General features: G+C 33.7%; 2 protein-coding genes across 3 annotated transcripts; both read left to right on the top strand.

Moving 5' to 3' along the window:
* Window positions 1-5147: 5147 nt before the first annotated feature.
* LOC147409284 (Syntaxin/t-SNARE family protein) lies at window positions 5148-9778 on the top strand. 2 transcript variants are annotated; one of them, XR_015173240.1, is made up of 6 exons: window positions 5148-5649; window positions 5780-5894; window positions 5994-6608; window positions 6710-6893; window positions 8765-8958; window positions 9149-9778. XR_015173240.1 is itself a non-coding variant. In XM_086427207.1 (5 exons), the coding sequence occupies exons 1-5, from the start codon at window positions 5573-5575 to the stop codon at window positions 9172-9174; spliced, it is 1017 nt and encodes a 338-aa protein (XP_086283333.1). In that variant the 5' UTR covers window positions 5216-5572; the 3' UTR covers window positions 9175-9778. The 2 variants fall into 2 exon arrangements, 1 of the variants encoding a protein (XP_086283333.1); XM_086427207.1 differs by lacking the exon at window positions 8765-8958 and having other exon boundaries at window positions 5216-5649.
* Window positions 9779-12466: 2688 nt separating this feature from the next.
* Window positions 12467-17255, top strand: LOC147409283 (putative E3 ubiquitin-protein ligase RHY1A). Its single transcript, XM_086427200.1, has 3 exons — window positions 12467-12802; window positions 15751-15938; window positions 16532-17255. Exons 1-3 carry the CDS (start codon window positions 12605-12607, stop codon window positions 17004-17006), a joined length of 861 nt encoding a protein of 286 aa, XP_086283326.1. The 5' UTR covers window positions 12467-12604; the 3' UTR covers window positions 17007-17255.
* Window positions 17256-22330: the final 5075 nt, after the last annotated feature.

The raw sequence follows: 22330 nt of genomic DNA, 5'->3' as shown, positions 1-22330 counted from the left end.
GAAGCAAAAGGAGACAAGCTTCCCCAAATTCAATATCAGGTGTGCAACACTTTCAGAACATGAAAACTTGTCGACAAAATGATGACAATTGTAAAGAAAATTTCTAGTGGAAGTGATTAAATTAGAAATGATGTTTTGTTTTTGGTGGGAAATCCTTTCTTATATCATTTTTTTTTTTTGTTAATCATAATCCTTTTGTATATCATTTTAATTATTGAGATCTTTAATTCTCTTCTCAATGCTTCCTAATTCATAAAAAACAAATTAACATTTTTTTTTCCTTCTTTCAGTTGTTCGTCATCCTTTGTTACAAAAGTGCTTTCCAACAAATTAATCAATTTAGTAATTCCTTTCCACATAAAACCAAAAAAGATGGTCATTAGAGAAACTTAGAGAAAATAGCAAAGAGAACTTGCTAAAATAAGGAAAAAGAGCTGTCTACTACACAAATTAATGCTATATGAGGGTACTTATAGTAAGTATAATCTTTCTCATGTAATTCTGTCCAGCTACTACTAAAGGGATGGTCATTAGAAAAAGAACGCTCCCCAATGACACATGCCTTATCACAAAATCGTAGACCAATTTCCTCGGGATACACAAGAAAAATATTTATAATTATATGTATCCCAAGACAAATGATTTACGGTCTTGTGATGGAGGTGTAGGAGGGCTTGTGTTAGAGGGGGGAGTTAGAAAATCATTACACTTAAAATAAAGTTTAAAAATAAAAAGAGTCATGATTTTTTTATGCCCCCTCAGACATATGCTCCTTGACATGGCATGGGCTAGGCTATAGATTTCTTTTCCTCAGGATACACAACTATACATCCTCACAAATATGTGTAAATGTGTATCCCGATGAAATCTATGGTTCTGGCACATGCCACATCAGGAAGTATATGTCAGTGGAGGGGCGATAAAAAATCATTATTCAATTAAAATTTTTTTTTACCTAAATAGAAAACTTGATAAAGCATGGACAAGATGGTCACTAAAGACTTATCTAAGTATGGAAAACCCATTAATTCCCTTTGATTATAGCCTCGTAAATAAATCGCATATATTCTCAAGCATCCAACTAATAAAAAAAATAAAGATAAAGGATGGTCAATGAGTAAAAGTGATGCTTAATTCTTTAAATAATGTGTATGTACCTCTTGCTACGAGCGAATATGTCTCTTTCTTAGACTGAATCAATCAAATAAAAAATAATAATCAAATATTTATAATTATAGGGTATAAAAAAGGTTGTAACCTTCTATCTATCTGTGGTAGGAAGAAGTATCAGATAATATTATTTGGAAGACTAACTTCTTGTTTAACTTTAGTTTGATATATTTTCATCAATTTTCTTTGCCTAGGTGATGGCCAGATTCATGATCTCGAAGATAAAGATGTTACTCAATCGGTAATTTTATATTATTTTCTTAAACCCCAATTAATTCCAAGCCTTTAATTTATATGTCATTAAATCCTAAAGATGTTCCTCGCAATCAGTTTTATTTATATGGTTGAAGATAATTACTTAATAGACAAGTAGGGATGTATTTCTAAATACACACTGAGTTTTGGGGGGTATCTTAACAATCCAGTTTGTAAAATATTTCCTTCTTAATTCCCCTTCACTCCCATAAATAGGCGATCTCAAATCATCGAGATTTTCATTTCATATCATTGATCTTGATGATTCATGTTCATACGTCGACATCATCGATGATTACGATAAGGTTGATCTCGATAATTTGAATCATTTATCTTGATGATTCATGTTCAAACATTGACAATCGATGATTTACAATTGAGACTGTTTCGATTGAGACAATTCAAAAAAAATATATGTTTTAATATTAATATTTCATTCTAACTGGTCTTGGACCAAAATATTTTAAGATTAGACTCGCCGTGTACAAAATGAAATAAGCAAGAAACACAAGATTTATGTGTTTCAATATGAATGCCTTACATGTAAAAAAGATGATGAGATCATTTCACTATTTTTCGTGAAAAAAATGTGGTTACAGTATCTCCTTTCATCTTAGAAAATTGAAAATATCCCCTCATAGACTCTGTCTGACAAACACTCCTTGACATAGCATGTGCTAGAATCATAGATATTTTTCTCGAGATACACAAATGTAATAATGATTTTCTAACACCCCCTCTAACATATGCTCTCTGACGTGGCATGTGTCAGAACCATATATTTTTTTCCTCATTATGCAAGTATTTATGGGGATGTACTATTGTGTATCCCGAGAAAAAATCTATGATTCTATCCCATGCCACATCGGGGAGCATATGTGAGAGGGGGCGTAAGAAAATCACGACTCCTCATAGAAACCTGTGATAAGCTTGGGTATGTATAAACTACACAAAGACGAACTTATCCCTAAGGTAGATAGTTACGGAATTGTAAAAAATAAAAACCCCAAATTTGTGGCTGATGTTGCAAGGGCATAGAACTATATATCATTTTCATCGGGATACAAAAAAAAAAAGATGTGCAATTCTGTGCTCTTACCATGTCAGCCGCGTACCCAACTCTGTGCCAATACTGCATGCATTCATCATTATTTCTATTCTTATTGTATAGGTCATTTTGGCATGTAATATGACCAAACATAATACAAGTTATAAACATAACACTTTGGAACCTAAAACAATGTATCTACCAAGCAAGTTTCAGTTCTTGCAGGGAAGCCAAGCGAGGTAAACGTCGTGTGACCAACCTCGTCGTGCTAGATCAGATCAAAGAACTGAGAGACTCAATCAGTGATGATGATCAGAAGAAGATGAATACATCTTGCTGGGTCCCTCATACACGTACTGGGATATACTACCCAAAAGGCCATGAATGGGTGATGGATGACATTCCCGATGGTGCGGCTTCTTTCGATCAGACTTATTGGTTGAGGAGCATTGAAGGAGTCGATAAACACTCCTCACAGGGTTACCCTGATCACTCAATCTATAACGACCTTTAATGGTCTTGAAAACATGTATATAGTTCGATAGTTTGATGGACTAATAACGAATAATAATAAGTAAATATTTAAGCTGGAAGTTCATCACATGTTCATTTCCCCTAGTTAATTATAATAATTTGTGAGATTAAAGCTTGAATGATTAAATTGTGTGATTGTAAAGTTAATTTCGCTGGATTGGCTAATTTTGTTGCCCACACTACTAAATGAGCACCAACAATTTAATTATGTATTTTTTTTCTGCTTTGACGGGTCGCACGTACCAACCAACTTAGCATGTGTTCAACATTTAAATATAGTCATTTTTACGTGGAGGGGCATATAAAGATTTGAAAGTGTGACCTGGGGAGCAAATTCAGTTGTCCTTATCATCTTAACTAACTCTTGATGGTAATTATTCCTTGAATTAGTAAAGCCCTTTTTCCTCGATCCCCCCAAGTCTAGCACTAACTATCATCTTTCTTTGTCGTCACATTCTATTATCTACTCCAATAATTATTTTTTATCGATAAGTGTTCGATCAATTTCTGTACCAAATCTTCATAATTCTTCACAAAATTGACACTATAACCCATGATATTAGTTTATTTTATTGATTTTGCTTTTAATTATCTTTTTAAGATTTAGGATTTGATAAATTATTTTTTATAGGTGCAGTTGTAAATGATTGCTGGTTGAAAATTTTGATTACTAATGTTCGCATTTCTTAATTATTTTACATGAATTTGTTTTTTAGGGTATCACTTTCTATTCATTTGGACATGTCAGATCAAGTGCAATTTAGTGATAATTCATTCCTATGAAAATCAGATTAAGAGAATAGTTTTTTCTACATCAAATTACATTGGCACACCAACTTTTTATTATAACACACCTATTAATGAAATTATAAGTTTATTGTCCAAACTCGAACTGTCAAATGGAGTCTGACTTTGAAGCGGTCAGCTCGCTTCAATTTTCGAAGAAACCCTCTTTATAACAAGACACGTGGCATTTTATATTTATTTCACATCTTTACATTTTTTCCACCAAAATTTTAACTATCTCTTTTTAAAATGTCACGTGGAGTTCAATGGAAAGGGTTTCTTCAAAATTTTAAAGCGGGCGCTTCAAAGTTTTTTCCTGTCAAATGGGCCTATTGGCTCTTATCCCGATCTGTTTAAATAAATAAAATTCAAGCCATTACATCCAGACCAAGTTAGGGCATAATGATTCATAATCCAGTCCACTACTACATTGTATAGATTTATACAATACATAATTAGATAAACGAATTTATTATAAAAATAATTAAATTATAATTACAATTTACAAAAGGTTATAAGATTGATGGTATGTTACCTGGTTTGTTGGTTTGATTGATTTGAATTTGGGTTCGGAATTCGTGGTTCAACAACAATCTAAAATGAATCCAATTCGTAGGGATAAATAGAGAAAATTCATTTTTGGGTTCACTTTGATTTCCTAGTACAGTTTGTGAGCTTGGCTCCTTTGTGCATATATAATTCAAATATACAACTTATAATTATATTTATAATATTAAAAAATTCTAAATTAAATAGAAATAAATTGATAAAATAATTTAAATTTTAAATATAAATAATAATAAAAAATTAAAAAAATATTTGATTCCTCGAATTTCATGTTATGATTTGCTGAATTCAATCAAAATTAAGTGGATTCGTGGTTAGCTTGATTTTACGAACCCAGTATGAATTGTATTGTAAACTGATTCATTTCCTACCGATTCATGGTTCAGATTGGCAGAAACAAATTAGGTAACATATGACTGATCGAAGTATAATCTACCTCTTCACAACTAAATTAGGGTCAATCAAGTCAGATTCAAACTTGTCCATCGACAATCCTAGTCGAAACTAAGGGAAAGAATAGATGGAGAAGAAGCAATAGAAAGGTCTAGAATGATTAAAAAATTAGAATAATTACCAACAGCCAACAGCTCTATTTAATTTCATTGTTTCATATGACATATAATATTTATATCATTAAGAGTACGTGAAGATTAAAATACATGTAATAACTCCACATATCAAACGATTCATCATTAGAATCAAAGTTTGGTATTTAATTTGTGGCTATGGAAATTTAGACAACTTTTTTTTTTTATATGGTAACTAGACAGGAACAGGAACAGTAGGAAATACTCAAAAATATTAACTAAAAATTGCCGAAATTTCAGGAAAATTTATATTAATTAATTAATATCCCATAAATTATAAAACAGCCATCACTGATCCATGGTGTCTCTGTCTGTTAGAGCTCTCGAGTCTCGAGTCGATCGATGGTTAAGAAATAAGAACTTTGAGAGATCTTCTATCTTTTCTCGAAAGGATTGTCTTAACCGCTCCTGCTTCTCAAACTCGCTCATTCGTTAAGCGTCGGCGCACCAGAAATAGTGGAATCGTTCCTCTCTCTCTCTCTCTCTCTCTAGATCTATCGGTCGACACCGTACGGATATTTGCAGAGGAGCTAAGAGAATAAGAGCTTCTTTGCTTTTTATGGTTTTTGTGAAACTATAATTTTATCTGATTTGTTATTTTATTATTTGAAGAGGGAATTCTCAGATGTCGACGAATTTCGATCGATGGGAGAAGGATCCGTTTTTCTCTGCAGCAGAGGAAGTTCAGGAATCCGCAGACAGGTATTTAGGGATTAATGTTAGGGTTTCTTTGAAATTTTTAGGGTTTGATTGATTTTTATTGCATTCGACGATTTTCTAGGGTTTCTGTCGATTGAATTTTAGGGTTTTCGTTTGATTTGTGCTTTTGAAGGATGGAATCGGCTTATAGAACTTGGATACACGTGAGGAAAGATTTTTCGAGTATATGCGATACCGACGAGCTTCGTAGGGATCTACAAACCACCCTTGGCACTGCGAAATGGCAGGTGAAATGGTGAATTCTATTATTTTGTTTCTGATTTTCATGGGTGAAATTAGGGTTGTTGAAATGTTTAGTTTTTTGGGATTTTGATTTCTGAATGAAGTTGGAGGAGTTTGAACGAGCTGTTAGATCGAGCTATGCAGATAGTTCGTCGGCTGATGATTCCAGAACCAGGCACCACCAATTCATAGTTGCAATTGGAAACCAGATTTCAATAATTGAGAATTCATTAAAGGAATCCGTCCTTGCTGAAGGAAAGCCAGCACTCCCTTGGGTTCGTTTGGATGACGAAGAACGCGATGAGCTTGCATTGTTTTTGTCTGGTTCGTTGGAAGATGGAGATCTAATCCCTGCTTTTATTCCTGATAAGGCAGAAGAATCGATTCCTGATTGTTTGAAGAATTCGTCCTCTTCGGCTGAGAAAGACTCACATGAGACCATGGAGGAAAGGCTGCATGGGCATCGGAGGACAGCGAGTGCTAGTGCTGACATTGGTGCATGGAAGATTGCGGTTGCTGATGAGGATTTGCTACAGAGCTCCTTCAATGAACAACCTGATCAACCACCTCCGAGGATTCTCAGTTTCTCTGGGTTTCTCAATACCATGGAACCTATATCCAAGATGAAGTGGCCCAAGAATGGTTTCAGAAAGTGGAAGTGTGGGGACCACCATCAAGCGGTGGATACGATGCCATTGAGGTCTCATCAGTTTAGTCGGGTGAGAAATTTCGTCTATTTTGAAATGAAGTTCTTGATTTTCTCTTGTTTAATGATTTTTGTTACTAATTATTCTTTTGTGGATTTTATGACACTTAAAAGGGCATTGATGCTTGCTATGATAGAAGCAAGAGCTGCCTTGATAGTTGTGATGATTCTTATGATAAGCAGCTATATGGTTGGTTGGGAGCTGTTCAAAGACAGCTTCAAAGGTCTCAGTATCAAATCCAATATAGTCGGCCTGTTCAAGTAGCATTTTCGTTTGTTCTGGTCCTCTTCTTGATCGGTAAGCCAACAACGTTTACTCCAATTGGATAATTTCCTTTTATTTGGATTTTTGTTTTCTCCTTTGGCTGCAAAGTTTGAACTCTTGCTAGTTGAGTTGGATCATATGGAAGTTTCTACCTTTTCGTCTATTAATCACTTTCTATATATATATATAGGTGAAAATTTTATTATAAACTGAAAACATTACAAAGGAGTACAAAAGGATAGTAAGCTGGCCACCCTACAAAGATACCGAAAGAAACATAGAGGTGGAGAAACCACGCTCTACTCAAGTAGAACATAATAAATCCCATCTAAAAATAAGGTCTTCAAAGAAAATCTTTTTAAATTTGTCAGAGATTTCACTCCAGAGGAAGAATTTCACCCCTACTATACACAGAATGACCTCATGCAACGAATGCTCCTATCCCTAAAACCCTATTGTTCTACTCCTTCCAATTTTCCCAATACACAACGACGGGGGTTAGTGACGAAATGATTTTTTTTTTAATTAAAAAAAAACTTATTCTAGCTATTAATTTCCTATTCTTTACAGGAATTATTCAGATTTGGACATTTATATGGATTTAGATGGCACACACCCCCACTTATAAGAATAAGCACGACACTCAAATATAGGGAAAAGATTTCCGTTGTCAAGAATTTCATTAATCTAAATTTCCTTGGTAAAAATACGTGGATTAATAAAAGTTCAAGTACTACTATTAATTTAATGGGTGTATCAAATTTCATTAGCTGAGTACTGCTTCTTTTGTGAGCTCCCTTATGGTGTGTGATCCACCTATTGATTTTAATTTTATTTCACGTTTTCAATTTTTTGGATTATAGAATGACCAACTGAAGATTAAAATGCAGATTTGTGTTGGAGATTTCTTGTTTTTTGGAATGTTCATTTTTGAAAGTCAATGCTTAGTCAACTTAAGATTGTTTGGAAGGATTGCATCCTGATTGCCATTGTGGCTATTGAAGCATACAATATATATATATATATATATATATATATATATATATAACCTGTATAATCATTAGTTTCCCATGCATCTTCAATCGTTCCATTTGTAATCTCCAAAGCTTCGGATTCTGATCCAAGTCTCATGTAGATCAACCAAAAAGCAAGGTCCCACTTGGTTCTTTTCTAACTAAATTATTAATTCTGTTAAGAGTTATAGACCAACCATGATAACATGTTACCTAATATTAGAGTTATAGACCAACCATAATAACATGTTACCTTATATTAAAAGTAATTTATGATTAACACATTACAGGTGCAGGGGAGTTATGAACTTGTGGTAGTAAAATGGAAAATTTTAGATTATGTTGCACCCTTCGTGTTTTCAGTATAATGGGAAAGATTATGGAAAAGTAGGTGCCACCTCAGTGAGTTGGTAAAGTCCGTGAGTGGTAATACCATAGATCTGAGACCAAAGCCCCACCTTCACCCGTTTATGTGACCAAGGGTGAACTATGCATTTGTTTTCTCCTTCATTTCATGGCTGCTTTTGTATGCATGTGTTTCATTCCCCTTCCCCCCCACCCCCCCAGGGGCGGAGCTAGTAAGGAGCTGGTGGGGGCAATTGCCCCCACAGAACTTTGAGACACCCCTATATTTTCAACTAATTACATGTCTCATTTGTCCCCACTCCCTCACCTCTCTCCCCATTTGCCCCCACACCCTCACCTCCCTCCATTCAAGTTCTTCAACTATACAACTAATCATAGCTTGCCCCCACTACAAGAAAATCCTGGCTCCGCCCCCTCTCTCGTTTCTTTGTGTGATATTAAACATTTTTCCAATTGAAATTTTCTCTTTATCAGTTATATTATTGCATACTTGCGTTGAATCAATTCCACAAATTCAATTTTCAGGGTTGGCCGAATAAATTATTATCCATGTCAGGATCTGATCTTTCCACCCACATCAATGCAACACATTGGTTTGTCCCATAAACTGTGGACTTCTCAATTGTGCTCGAGGCATACTAAATGATTTATTGTCTGATATCATCAATATATCTTTTTTACTTGCAGCTTAGTCTATCCAATTAAGCTTCTTAATTTAGGTTAGGCTGGCATATATATTCTTGTATTTATTTCCTTGGTTCTTTTTTATCAGTAATATTAACCGTAACTGCCCAGTGTTAATGATTGGTTTCCTATTATCTTACATATTGATAGGTATTTTTCAGATTGAAATATTCTTTTTATTTGGTTTTGGGTGCTTAACGCTGCTCTTCACATCTCTGCTTGCAGCTTTATTCGTGTTGCGTGCAATCTAAAAGGAGTCAAACAAAGTTCTTTAATTAACATCTGGTGCTGGTAGTGCATGTTGAGGATGGATGAAGTGAAGACAGGTTGCACAATCTTTACTCCAGCGGCCAATAGGCACATTTGTGATTTACCTTGCATTCCTGTTCATATCGAAAGATGTTTGAGAGAACTACTGCAAATAAGCACACGAGTAAATTAGCCAACACATTGTGTCTAGTTTTTTTTGGTAGGTGAAAGATGATTATATATTCTGGGAGATATCATAGAAGCTGAAAAAACAGTCAATTCTCTCATGCTTCCTGTTGATCCCTTGAAAAAAAAAAGGGGGATTTCTTCTAGAGCCTCATTTGTATATTGTATTTGACACTAATGCTTTTGAAAGATTGTAAGAAAATTTGTCCCGCACCATTTTGTTCTTATCCCCAACCCTGTCATTAAAGGAAGACTTAGATTGGGACAGCTATTGAAATGGCATCGATAAGGGAGGGTATGTATGAAAATGAAGACTTTCTATTCAATTAGCCATAAGGAGGACTGCATGGCCAACTCTTCTCTGTTTTATTTATACCTTTTATAAATAAATAAAAAATTAAAAGTTTAGTTGTATTGCAACTGTATCTGTGATGCTTGAAATATGGGATTACACTCTTGACATGGCATGTGCACATAACCATAGATCTTTTTTCTTGTGTATCTCGAAGCAAAAGATCTAAGGCTTTATGCACATACCACAAGTCAGTTTATCACAACTCTTTGGCATATCACATCCAGGCTCGTTTTAAGTGAATAGTGAATATAAAATAAATCTCTTAAGTTGGAATGATTGTTATTACTTATTTATCATATGAAATATTTTATTGGTAATCGCTAGGGTTCTCTACTAAACCAAACCTTCTTGAAGCTGAAGTGGCTGTATAAATCAATCTGAATTTCTAGGTTTTATTGTTATTGTTATTATTATTATTATTATGTGGTGTGGGAACTGAAATTAAGCATAAATTTTGTAGATTGTGTTGTATGTAGATTTCCACCTATCTATAATTCAGGGTTCAATTTGGTTTGATTTTCTTTTCTCTATTCCCCACCCACAAATGTTTAGCATAAATTTTCTCCCCTATGGTTTAATACATTTCCAGTCAATTTGGTTTGATTTTCTTTTCTCTATTCCCCACTCACAAATGTTTAGCATAAATTTTCTCCCCTATGGTTTAATACATTTCCAGAATCATGTCCCGTTCCTATAGTAACATATGATGGTGTCTGTCTGCGTGGCATGTTTTTGTTTGGAGATTAAATACAAGACTTGGTTAGGAGTCCACTAATGTTTTAAAAACTCTAGTAAAAAATCAAAATGTAAACGCCGTTCAATATGAACGTAACATCTTACCTGATCCTGATTCATTTCAAACATGCTGCAATGATATTGCAGATCAAAATTTAGTTTCAACAGTTTAAGACAAAACGGATAGCCAACACGGACCCGGAAGAAGCATATAAAAATTACTGTTAAAGTAAAAAAAAACTCAATTAAATATGTCACGCGAAACGGCATGGTCATCAACGACGCGTGATCTTTGAATTATAGAGTTCCAAGTCAAAGATAAGAAAATTTATTATATTTATTTAACCCAACATCCTTTTCAAATACTTTTTGGACCGATTAGTTGGATCTAGGGCAGTCAATGGATCAGGTCCGTAATGGATTGGGTAGATTTGGAATCAATCTCATAAGGATTGGATTGGTTTTTTTTATTTTATTTATTTAAGTAAGAACTAAAATATCAGGATATAAATCCGATTTAAGATCAGATTGGGTCAAGTTAAATCCGTCACAAAGTTAAACAAAATATATAATATAATTTATAAGGACCCACATCGACACTCAAGATCCCACTTGTTTATTTGGAATGGACTGAAATTTGGGTCTAATCTTATCCAATAACAACCTATTTTTGTTGACCTATAACCAATAGTTTTTAGTTTTGATGATTTTCCATGCTTGATTCCTAGTCATTTTTCGTTTATGGGTACTTAACTCTCCAATGTAAGTCATTTATAAAACTTTTTTTTTTTAGGATAAATTACTTAAACTACCTTGGCTGAGGGAATTTTTTTTTTTTTTAAATAATCCCTAAGTTTTGGGTGATTTCTTATTAGTCTATTTAATTTTTCTTTTCATAACAATCCTTAGACCTCATCTATTGTTTATAATGCCTTTGAAAATATTCAAAGTACCTTTTTCTCATCTTCACATACTTAAGTTTTCCAGTAACAATTACGATCATTTTTTACAATCTTTGATCATGAATGACAAATGGAGAATGTTATTCTCTTAATTTTGAATATTCAGGCATTTTTTATTTATATTATTTCGATAATTTATAATATGAAAAAAAATAAAGAATGAAGTTGACCATCAATCAACCACCCAAAAGTTAGGGATTATCTTAAAAAAATTCCTTTCTCCAAGATCCTTAAGTAGCTTTCCCTTTTTTTAAGAGTCTTCATAATATGACTTGCCAAGTGGCATACTCAATCGACTCCTTGACATGGACAAGTTTGAGAATCATAAATTTGTGTGCCTCGATATACACGATTGAACTTCCCCATTAAAAAGTGTATAGGCGTACAAATCTACGATTCCCAAATTTGCCCTCGTCAGAGAGTTGATTGAGCATGCCACCTGACAAGTCATGTTATCACGACTTTTTTTTTAATAGGTCTAATCAGATATGATACACTTATCATGGGTTACTAGACTCAATTGAAAGTGGCAACTATTTATGGGGTGTGCTCCTATGTATCCCAAACAATGGAAAAAAGGAAGCAGATCATTTATGGCACACGTACCTGTAGCAATCTTATAACACACTTTAAATGGTTGGAAGAGTGTCGCATCAACAACAAAATTAGATCTCACCACTTAGAATATCACAAGTTGTTGGAAGAGGATCCTCTTTAGCACACGGTTCCTGTAACACACTTTCAAAGGATGGAAGAGAGGTATTTTTTAAAAAATTAACATCTCAACCTCTTTTGATCATGATTTAAATTTGATTTTAAAAAAAATATATTTCAAAAAAACATTCTTCTTTTTTTCTTGAGATGCAAGTCTTTGAAAATGAACGACTACCGATCTCCCCAGATTTTAACTTGTGAGATCTAATTTTATGGCTGATGAGGTGCTCTTCCAACTGCGGAGGATCCGCTTCCGTTGGTGAAACAGCAAAAGTCACATTAATAGGTTGCCACGTGGCCTTTTCAAATAGGTCTTTTTATTTTGTCTGGTTCATGACCCGATGCTAGAGTGAGAAGAGGGACTCTCTTCAACAACTTTCGTACTAAAAACAAATAACGACTCTCTCTCTCTCTCTCTAGTCGGCATTTAACAATAATAATAACTACGCGCGCTCTCTCTCTATCTGAACGGATTGTTGCATGACGTACGCATCGAAGCTTTTCTACACAAGGAGGCCTCGCATCGGCCGTAACGAAGCCGAATTAGGGTTTGATTCGTCCTCCTATCACGATCGAAATCTTCACCACCACAACAACAATAGTCGTAATCGATCTCATCATCAAGCCCGTGATGTTGAAGATCGCGATACGATCCGCCGATCTCCACTCCACCACCGCGTAAGGGATATATTTCTCAATTTTTTTCTGGTTAATTTTGATTTTCTGTAACAGAAATGGTAGACTAGATTAAAGTTACTCGACTATGAAGTATGAAATGGTGATTATGTTTCGATATCTAATACTATTAACATACTTAGAGGATTTTATGTTTGTATGTAGTCCTGACAAACAATTTTTACCTCTTTATGTGAATTTGATTTTCACTTTCGATTATACAGTAAAAAATAAGGTAATTTGTTCATTTGGTGTTTGGAGAATCGATTTTTGTTCTCCCATCAAATTCCCTAATTTAATCCTTATTTTTGTCTTTATAATTCTAGTAATTGCATAATTAATTGGAATATTTACGAAAACGTGATCAACTTTTGACGAATTTATGATTCTGGCTCACTGCTCATTTTAATTACCAAAACGTGAACGGTAATGAATTCAGAGGTTTTAAAGTGACTATTTCGCAGGTTTCCTTCTTTTCAATGAGATAGTCACTTTAAACCTGCAAAATAGTCACTTTAAAAGCTCCAAATCCGTTACGGTACACATTTTGGTAATTAAAATGAATAGTAAACCAGAGTCGTAAATTCGTCAAATTCAGCTCACAAAATGGTAATTCACCCTAATTAATTTGTATTAATTTTATTTATTTTTAAATATTAGAGACCATCTCTCTCTCTCTCTCTCTCTCTTTTCTTTTTTATCTTGGATTTAAAAATAATAATAATTAATATTTAAGTTATTTTATGAATGCATTTCATTAGTTATGTTTAAGGCATAAGGTGTACTATGTGAAAACTGAAAATTTTGACAAGAAAATTTGACGGGCCAAAGCCCACAAATTTTAGAAAGTGAATTTTGATGGCTTATGGCCGTTGAAATTTTTTATGATCTCCAATTCTACGGATTAGAACCATCAAATTTCTCCCATCCTCCATTAATATTACGGTTTAGGTCCGTCAAAAAAAAATTGACAATGAAAATTTTGACGTCTTGGTCTGTCAAATTTTATGAAATTAGACGGCTTTGGGCCGTCAAATATAGGATTTTTTTTTTAATTGTGCGTGTAAGCCTCATGAGGATGTATTTTTTAATAGATAAACAGTTAAACGAATAAATAGTTGAAAGTCAGCCCTCAAATTATAAATAATGGTAATTCACAATTTCACATTCCAAAATTTAATGTCTAAAGTACAAAATCAAATTAAAACTCAACTACATCCATAAGTCCATAACTCCTCCTGAGTTTTAATACCTTGAAAAAAAAAACAGAAACTGTAACACCACTTTAAGTAAAAAAATGAGAAAACATAACACTAGAATCAATGGAGGAGTAGGTTTGACATAGAGAGAGAAATAAATATAAAGAAGAAATTGGAAAAAAAGTGGGAGGAGGACAAGAAGAAACGCCAAAAATTGCTAGACTGCTATTTGATTAGGGCTTGTAGATATTATAGCTAAAATAAAATATGCGATATATAGTTAAGGACCCTTATATAAAGAAGAAATTGGAAAAAAAGTGGGAGGAGGACAAGAAGAAACGCCAAAAATTGCTAGACTGCTATTTGATTAGGGCTTGTAGATATTATAGCTAAAATAAAATATGCGATATATAGTTAAGGACCCTTATATAGGCATATGCCTCACTCAAAAGGCATGCGCCTAAGATATAACCCATTAAAGGGAAGAAAAAAAGGACTTTTCCTTAAGGCCTATAACGCCTTTGAAAATATTATTATGCATTTTGTGACTTATATTGGTAAATCTATGAAGTTCACACATACTAGTAACTGGTATTGGACCTTTAAGTATGACATTCTAGCTATTCTTGGTACACTAAGGGTCTATTTGTTGTGGCTTTTTTTATGACATTTTGGGTTTGAGCCAAAAAAGCTAGAAAAGCATGTTTGTTGGTGACGGCTTCCGCTTCAACAACTTTTGTGGGAAGCCCAAAACTGCGTTTTTGAGAAGCCTTGTTTGTGTTGCTTCCGCACGAGAGCCACTAATAGAAGCCAACACCGAAAATCATAGATTAAACAACGGAATCAATTCGATCTCTCTCTACTGCTTTTTTGTCAGCTTTTGTAACAAACAAGATTCTCCTGGAATCAGCTTTTAAACTTCTACTTTTCCTAGACACAGAATCCTAAAGCAGAAGTTGAAATCTGTAACAAACAAACCCTAAGTGTCGGGGCAGGTTTAACTCCCTCAAGTGTTTAGGATGTGTGTCTATGTTTCGATATGTGTCCGACAAATTGTTGCATCTTTGTTATGTAGACATCAATATTGTTATCAACAGTAAGGGCTTCTAGATTTATTCTCTTGCACTAATTCATCATCTAAGTGGATTGGACTGCATTGCAATTGGACCCTACCGTAGTTAATTGGGAAAATAGCAGTGTTCACAAGGTAGGTGATTGAGGAATAGTTGAAAAACAAATGTGAATTGTTGGATATCATTGATAAGCAATTTGGAGACCATTAAGAAATAAATGAAATACATATTTATATAGTTTAACTAGAGCAGGAAAGGGATAAAAAAATTATAGAGTTAAATTCACATGGCTTTTGATGTGTTTGGTTAGTACCTGTTGCTATATTTCTTTCTTCTTCTCACTCACCTTATATCTCCTCATGAAACTTATTTTCTATAATGAAATATCAATTTCCTGTATAATTTGTTGCTTCACTTTGGATTCGTATCCCAAAAAAATGTGAAACAAAATTCTTGATGGTTCCTGCAATGTTATTATCCATAGAGAAATTGACTTGAATTTTTTACTTTTTTTTTGTGGAATTGTTTCCCAATTGTATTTGTTGTGTTTCCATCCATGTTTCCCAGAAAAGGGGGTGACCTTTTCCACCAATCAGTTGGATTCCTGGCAACTATTTTTCTCCATCCATGTATCTTTAGCTGTCCAGACCCATCCTTATGTGAGATTTGGCTTTTTCAGGAATATGAATCAGCTCGACTGGAGTACAGTACTGGTCCATCTGGTACAAGAAACGGTAGTAGCGCAGAAACTTTGAGGGGTAGAGCTAATAGGCTACAATTTTCTCGAAATGAACTTCCTGGAGCTGTATTACTGGCAAGGGAAAGGCTTCTTGAGAGACTTAGGGGTGTATCTCTCACTGGAAACAGGTTGGTACTCTTATTGTTAAAAACAAGTGGGCTGTATGTCCCGAGAATTATGCTGAATGATTATGCCCTTATCTGTAAGTGCAATTAAACTGAGGATATCTGTGCAAAGTCACGGGAATCCTCTGTATAACAATATGTTGAAATTTATAATTTTTAAATTTATATAAGTTAACCAAGGGTAGTTGTCGTTTCTTTTACAGATACGAAAGAAATTACTAGATATGGCTATATTCTATAGACATTGCTCTAATCGAATTAGAGGCTGCTTGGATGTGCCCAAAATGCAGCTCATTCTATTCGTTTTTCATAAAAAGCTTCCTTTAATTTAATCTGCTCCATTGTATTTAGGGCTTCCATATGTTATCTGTCATTGGTGGGACCTGTCATTTGGTTGGTAATTTCATGTCATGTGCAACTAATATTAGTTTCTTCAGATGATGATCGTTAGCATCCACACTTGGGTTATAGAAATTACTCTTCTCTTAATGAATGAAGAGCTTCATTTACATGAACTGTGTTTAGTTCCATGAATATATACCTCCCCAATTTTTGGGTATTAGGTGATAACATATTTTCCATTTCTCCGAGCGTAGGCAAAGCAGCAGAGGAGCATCAGACATCTCTTGGAATGAAGTTGCGAACAATGACGGCTTTGGGCTTGTTGATGAGGGGCAATGGCAGACTGAAATTCCAAGAGAATGGTTAGCAGAAGGTACCCCATTCACCAACTCATTTACCCGAACCGACCTACTCTCATCATTGCAAGATCTAAGCACGAAAAAGCCACCAGGACTCAGTTGGGAAGAGATGAATGGTCTACACCGAGAACTTTTCAACATTGAGGAAAACCAAGATGGGTTAGTGTCACGACCAGAAAAGGAGTGTAGTATATGCCTGGAGCGGTTTCGGGAGGGAGATTGGTTGATTTGCCTCCCATGTGGACATAGGTTCCACTCTGCATGCTTATATCCCTGGGTGCAGATTTGCGGAGACTGCCCATACTGTCGAACAGGTATAGATTTTAGCAATCAAAGAACAGGAAAGAAGATATCATCGAGTCCTCATTAAGATGTTTGGGTACCTTAGTTATGGAGTGACACGGGATTTAGGACTCGGTGTTTTTCAGGTATTCTAAACTTCGGGTATGTAGTCACATTCCACTTTGATGTTAACCACATATGATCAAACATGTGTTGTAGTTCGTTCTTAATTACAAGTCAGTCACTAATCTGCTATATGTCTGAAATGTGATAGACTGTATCATAGTTGATTGTATACATATGTTGAATTAAGTTGTTTGAATGATACGTTCCAATAGATTGTACTAATTAACATGAAAGCTTCACTAGTATGAAAGATGAGAAAGAGTTCCGTAATAAAAAGAGAATTAAGGAAAGAAACATGACTGATTTCATATAGTTGGATCTCCAAAGCTCATTGAGCTAATTTCATTAATCATCAAATTTGTCATACTTGAGTTACAATCCTTTTATTTATAAGTCTGTAGGTTGTGTGTTCAATACCTAGTATGAGCAATATTTCCTCAGGGCAACCCGTGAGAGTGCTCCCTCACTTACCTGGTGTGTGTGATGTGCGGGCGTTGCACATGCCCGGGGGAGGGATCCATATGCCTTGGTTCCAACCCTGGCTCCAGTCCCCCTAGTCGGATGTAAGTCCGAACATCCCCGTTATAAAAAGAATCTTTCTATTTATAAGCTTACAATATCCTATTATTATAAATTTAAACCATAAGAAAGAGAGAAAACAAAAATAAATCCTTAATCAAAATATTTGACGTTTGTTAAACAAATCCTATTCATACATTCCACTGTCCAAACCAAATCCTCTAATATTGAGAGGGAGGCCAGGTCAGTAAAATAATAACAATAGTAATAATAACTCATCTTAAGCCCAAGTTGAAGTTGAAATTAGTTTATTTAATCATAAAATTTCATCTGTTGGTGGCGATATTCCTGTTTACAAGGTTGAGTTGCTTTGGTTTATAGGCACCCCAACTTTTACTTATTACACTCCAATTTCTTAAATGATTTCACACCCTAATTAAAAATTAAAACATACTTTCAAACATTAAGAAGGTTTAGTTCAGATTATAATCTCAACATTACAGAACATTATAGAATAATGCTGAAGTGACCCCAGACTGGAACTTCATATGGCACTTCTTGACGTGAAAGTGTATAAAAATCGTAGATGCTTTTTATTGAGGTACGAATTAAAAAGCATTTATGGTTCTTATCCACTTTCACTTCTACAAGTGCAATATGAGGTTCCTGCTTGAGGTCACTCCAGCACCACTCAACAGTATAATGTTTATTCAAATAATTTCAATAGTTATTTATGATTAGGCACTTATAAAATCTTAGGCCCCCAAAAATTTAGAAATCTACCTAAAAAAAATAAAAATAAAAACCACAAGAGAGCTTCTATTGGCACTCCCACTTTTACTTATTTTTCAATCATTCACTTATTTTCTTGATTTTTAATTGGAGTTTAATAAGCAAAAGCTGGGATGGTGCCAATAGCGGCTCTCTTTTTTTATTTTATTTTATCAGTGTCAAATATCAGCCACGGGATTTCCTTTTCATTCTGTGGCAAAACATTGATTAGATTGGCGGTTTTGATTGACAGATCAGGTCGATTTTGATGCGTTTCCTAAGTGGGTCCCGGTTTCTTCTAAAGAGCTTTATTAGCAGGATTTATTTTAGAGAGCTACTATTAGTAGCTCAACTTTTTCTTATTACACCCCAATTTCTTAAGTTATTTATCACACCTTAATTAAAGATTGAAAAACACCATTCTATCATTACAAAAGTTTGGTTCAAGTTATTACCTCATCATTACAAAGAATTCTAACATATTTAAATGTCTTCAGCAGTTGTTTACAATTAGGATTAGGCTCATAAAAAATCCTAAATCTAAAAGCTAGAAATCTAAGAGATTTTTTCCAAAATGTCTACAACTTTTGCAAAAATTCTAATTTTGGTACATTGTTCATTTTAATTCCCAAAACAGGTTTTTAAGCAAATTCCCTGATAGGTATTCTAATTTAAAGTGAGATCTCATTGTAAGAAGTGATAAACTCGCTAGTAAATTTATAAAACAAATATTCTTAATTTTAAAGTAATGATTTCACTGAGAAAAAATGACAATCTCACTGATAAATTTAAAGAAAAATATCATTATTTTTTATCAACAAGTTCGTCACTTTTTATTAGTGAGATCGTAATTTTAAATGACAATACCTAAAAAATGAATAGTGTACCGAACTCAAAATTTCATCATAGCACTCATAATGGTAATTTGCCTTAAATCTAAACCAAAAGGAAAGCTCTCCAAGCGTGCTTGTTCCCTCCCTTCGTCCTTACCATTGTAAGTCTTTGTGAAATTACTCTGATGAGAAGAAGAAAAAAATGTGTTAAGAGATTCTCCTGACCCAACCCTTGACATTCTAGGATCATTTTTCAAACCTTCTCCCATTTCAAGTCAAGAGATAGATAAATAGACACATCCCATTGCATCAATCAGGACGTTCATAGTGAATGAGAGGGTCTAAGAAATGAGTTATTTATACCAAGCATTCTTTTTATGGCTAGATCCAATTTCCAGGTCCCTGCGGAAAGGAAAAAAAGAATTTAATGTTCTTTTTGGGAAGGGAGGATTAGCGAAATCCTATTGATTATAACTTTCTCCAAACCTCCAGGAGAAGCATGAAAAGAAAGGCTCGAATGGTATGATCCCTTCATCACCCCTTGGCACCCTAACTTTTATTATTTTTCTTATCATGTACTTATTTTTTATAATTTTAATTGAGATTTGATAAGTAAAAGTTAGGGTGCCAATAACAACTCTCTTATTTTATAGAGGGATTATTCCCAAAACGTGCGCAACTTATGTCCAAATTTTGATTTCAATACACTGTTCATTTTTATTCTCAAAACATGCACAACTTTGTCTCTTTTATTATAATCAATGAATTCCATGATATATCTTCGAATTTGTAGATATTAAATGTGATAGACTAACAAGTTCATAAGTTATAAACATGACAAATGCGTGTTTTGGGAATTAAAATGAATAGAATATCTAATTCGGAATTTCATCATATTCAACGCATGAAATTGAGATTCACCCTTCTATAGAACTTTCTTTTTATTTTGGAGAGCTCCTACTAACACCTCAACTTTTACTTGTTATTCCCTAATTAAAATAAGAAAAATAAATCAATGGTTGAGAATAAGTAAAAGTTGGGGAGTCAATACACACTCTCTCTTTTTTTCTTTTCTTTTTTAAATTTCTATTTGCTAGATTTAGGATCTTATATAAGGCTGCTAATCTTAAGCGTAATCAACTGTCGAAGTTGTTTGAATGTGTTATAATATTTTGTAATGCTGAGCTAATAACTTGAACCAAACTTTTGTAACGTTCGAAGATTGTGATTTAATCTTTAATAGCTTGAGATAAATAATAAAAGAAATCGGGGTGTAATAAGTAAAAGTTGGGGTGCCAATAGATTTTTTTTTGTTGTTGTTTCTAACATGCTCGAGCTCTCTCTCTTCTAGCAGATAGATTGATGCTTAGGTTGCTTTAGTTCTCCTTATCGATGTTTTGACTTGCCTCTCTCATTAAAATCAAATAGTATACATCCTAAATTTAAAAAATTAAAATTATATTATTTTCTAGTTCTTAAAGAATTTAGAATCATAACCATTATATTCGGTTTGGTTCTGGATCCAATTTCAAGATATTCTTATTTATTTCTATTTGTTAAAAATGGAATAGTTTGGAATCAAGAATCATAATTATTATATTTAGTTTGGTTCTGGATCTGATTTCAAAATATCTTTATTCGTTAAAAATGGAGTAATTTGGAATCAACATATTTTAGTTCAAGGGGTATGTATAATTTTCCACATTAGTAAAGGAGCAAGACCAAAAAAAATTCTTAAAGAGGACCAAATAAAATCATATTACGTCCACTTTTTGTTTTGGGTGGATAAGATGTAAAGAGTGGTGAAGGTGGTAATGGTAGAGAGGATCATGATGAAAGCGCGTTGGGCTTTGTGGTGTTAACGAAAATGGTCCGCTAAAAGGAGAGAGATTTTGTACCTAACAAACTAAATAAAAAAGCACTCCACTCACAAGTGTTTATTCCAAATGTGCATGTAAGCGTCAGCGATTTGGGTGACTCTAGACGTTATATTTTTCATATTAAGCCCATGAACAAGCTCATTGATGCTTTATAAGAGCATCTCCAATACTTGTTCTTAAAAATAAAGAGTGACTTTAGTAAAAAAAAAGCATCCAAAGATTTTTTTAGTTAGTGTAGAATTTGATCCCACTTCTGATAGACTAAACACTTCTTTTTTCTATTCCTAATATTTAATATTATTTTACTTTGCAAATAAATATTTGTTAAAACCTACTTAAATCTTATTAAGAGTCGTGAGCTTACATCTTGGTATCTAAAAACATGATCTGGTGTTATAAGTTTGTAGAAAATGAAATTCTAAGAATTTTCAAAAAAAAAAAAAAAAAAAAAAATTCTCCATTAAATTTTAATTTTAAGTTTTAGGAGTTCGATAACTGTCCATTTTCAACACCTTGGATCAAGTTTTAAAAAATATATTTTTTATTGGATGTATGTTTTTCCATGAAATCTAGAACGATGTTGTGTTGGCTTGCCCATGTGATAATACATGTTGGCCCAACCACTTTAGTAAGATTTCAAATCTAATTTAATTAAAAAGGAAAGTGTTTTTCAATTTTTTCTTTTTACATTAAAATTATTAGCTTTGAAGGCTCTGTACATGTAAAGAGTGGAAACCACCTCTTTATTTTAACGTTTACTGTTAAAGAGTCTCTTGGAGATAATTTTTGCACCTTTCACTCTTTAAAGTAAAGAGCAAACATACTTGAAAGAGTCTTTAGGAGATGCTCTAAGGGTGGGATGAAAAATGATTGAATCTAAAGACTAAGGTGACAAAGATGAATGTGAATGTGGTTGAGTTGCTCTTATCACATTTGGGTCACGATATTTTTACTTTTGTATAAAGTTAGAAGCGACGTGAAATGGTGCTTCATTTCATATATAAAAATTAATAATTTATCAAAACATATTTCTCAACTTCCGCTTCCAGCGTTTCCTAATAGTAGATTCCCAATTGTAGAAACTCACACCATTATCAAATAGGTCCTAAATAGTAAATCACCAACGAAGGGTTTAAGAAGAAATTATACTCCATGGGGTTGGCTACCACTGCCCATGAATTTTTTTATATATCTATCCCGTGCTCCATTATCGAGTTAAAAAATTGGCTCTATCGATTAATCAATCAAGTAGTTGATTAGGACATAGTTGATTTAGAACCAAT

This window comes from Akebia trifoliata, chromosome 2 (genome assembly GCF_017979445.1).
Source record: "Akebia trifoliata isolate Shusen 1 chromosome 2, ASM1797944v1, whole genome shotgun sequence".
In the NCBI taxonomy this organism is placed as follows: domain Eukaryota; kingdom Viridiplantae; phylum Streptophyta; class Magnoliopsida; order Ranunculales; family Lardizabalaceae; genus Akebia; species Akebia trifoliata.
Note: the sequence above shows the minus strand (reverse complement) of the source record. Positions and strands in the feature narration are given on the sequence as shown.

What these genes read in the sequence shown, in the direction of transcription:
- LOC147409284 (XM_086427207.1), top strand. Translation starts at nt 5,573, where the DNA reads ATGTCGACGAATTTCGATCGATGGGAGAAGGATCCGTTTTTCTCTGCA. An exon ending in GGTCTCATCAGTTTAGTCGG is followed by an intron (nt 6,609 to 6,709) that starts GTGAGAAATTTC and finishes GACACTTAAAAG; the next exon opens with GGCATTGATGCTTGCTATGA. An exon ending in TCTGGTCCTCTTCTTGATCG is followed by an intron (nt 6,894 to 9,148) that starts GTAAGCCAACAA and finishes CTCTGCTTGCAG; the next exon opens with CTTTATTCGTGTTGCGTGCA.
- LOC147409283 (XM_086427200.1), top strand. Translation starts at nt 12,605, where the DNA reads ATGACGTACGCATCGAAGCTTTTCTACACAAGGAGGCCTCGCATCGGC. An exon ending in GATCTCCACTCCACCACCGC is followed by an intron (nt 12,803 to 15,750) that starts GTAAGGGATATA and finishes TGGCTTTTTCAG; the next exon opens with GAATATGAATCAGCTCGACT. An exon ending in GTATCTCTCACTGGAAACAG is followed by an intron (nt 15,939 to 16,531) that starts GTTGGTACTCTT and finishes CTCCGAGCGTAG; the next exon opens with GCAAAGCAGCAGAGGAGCAT.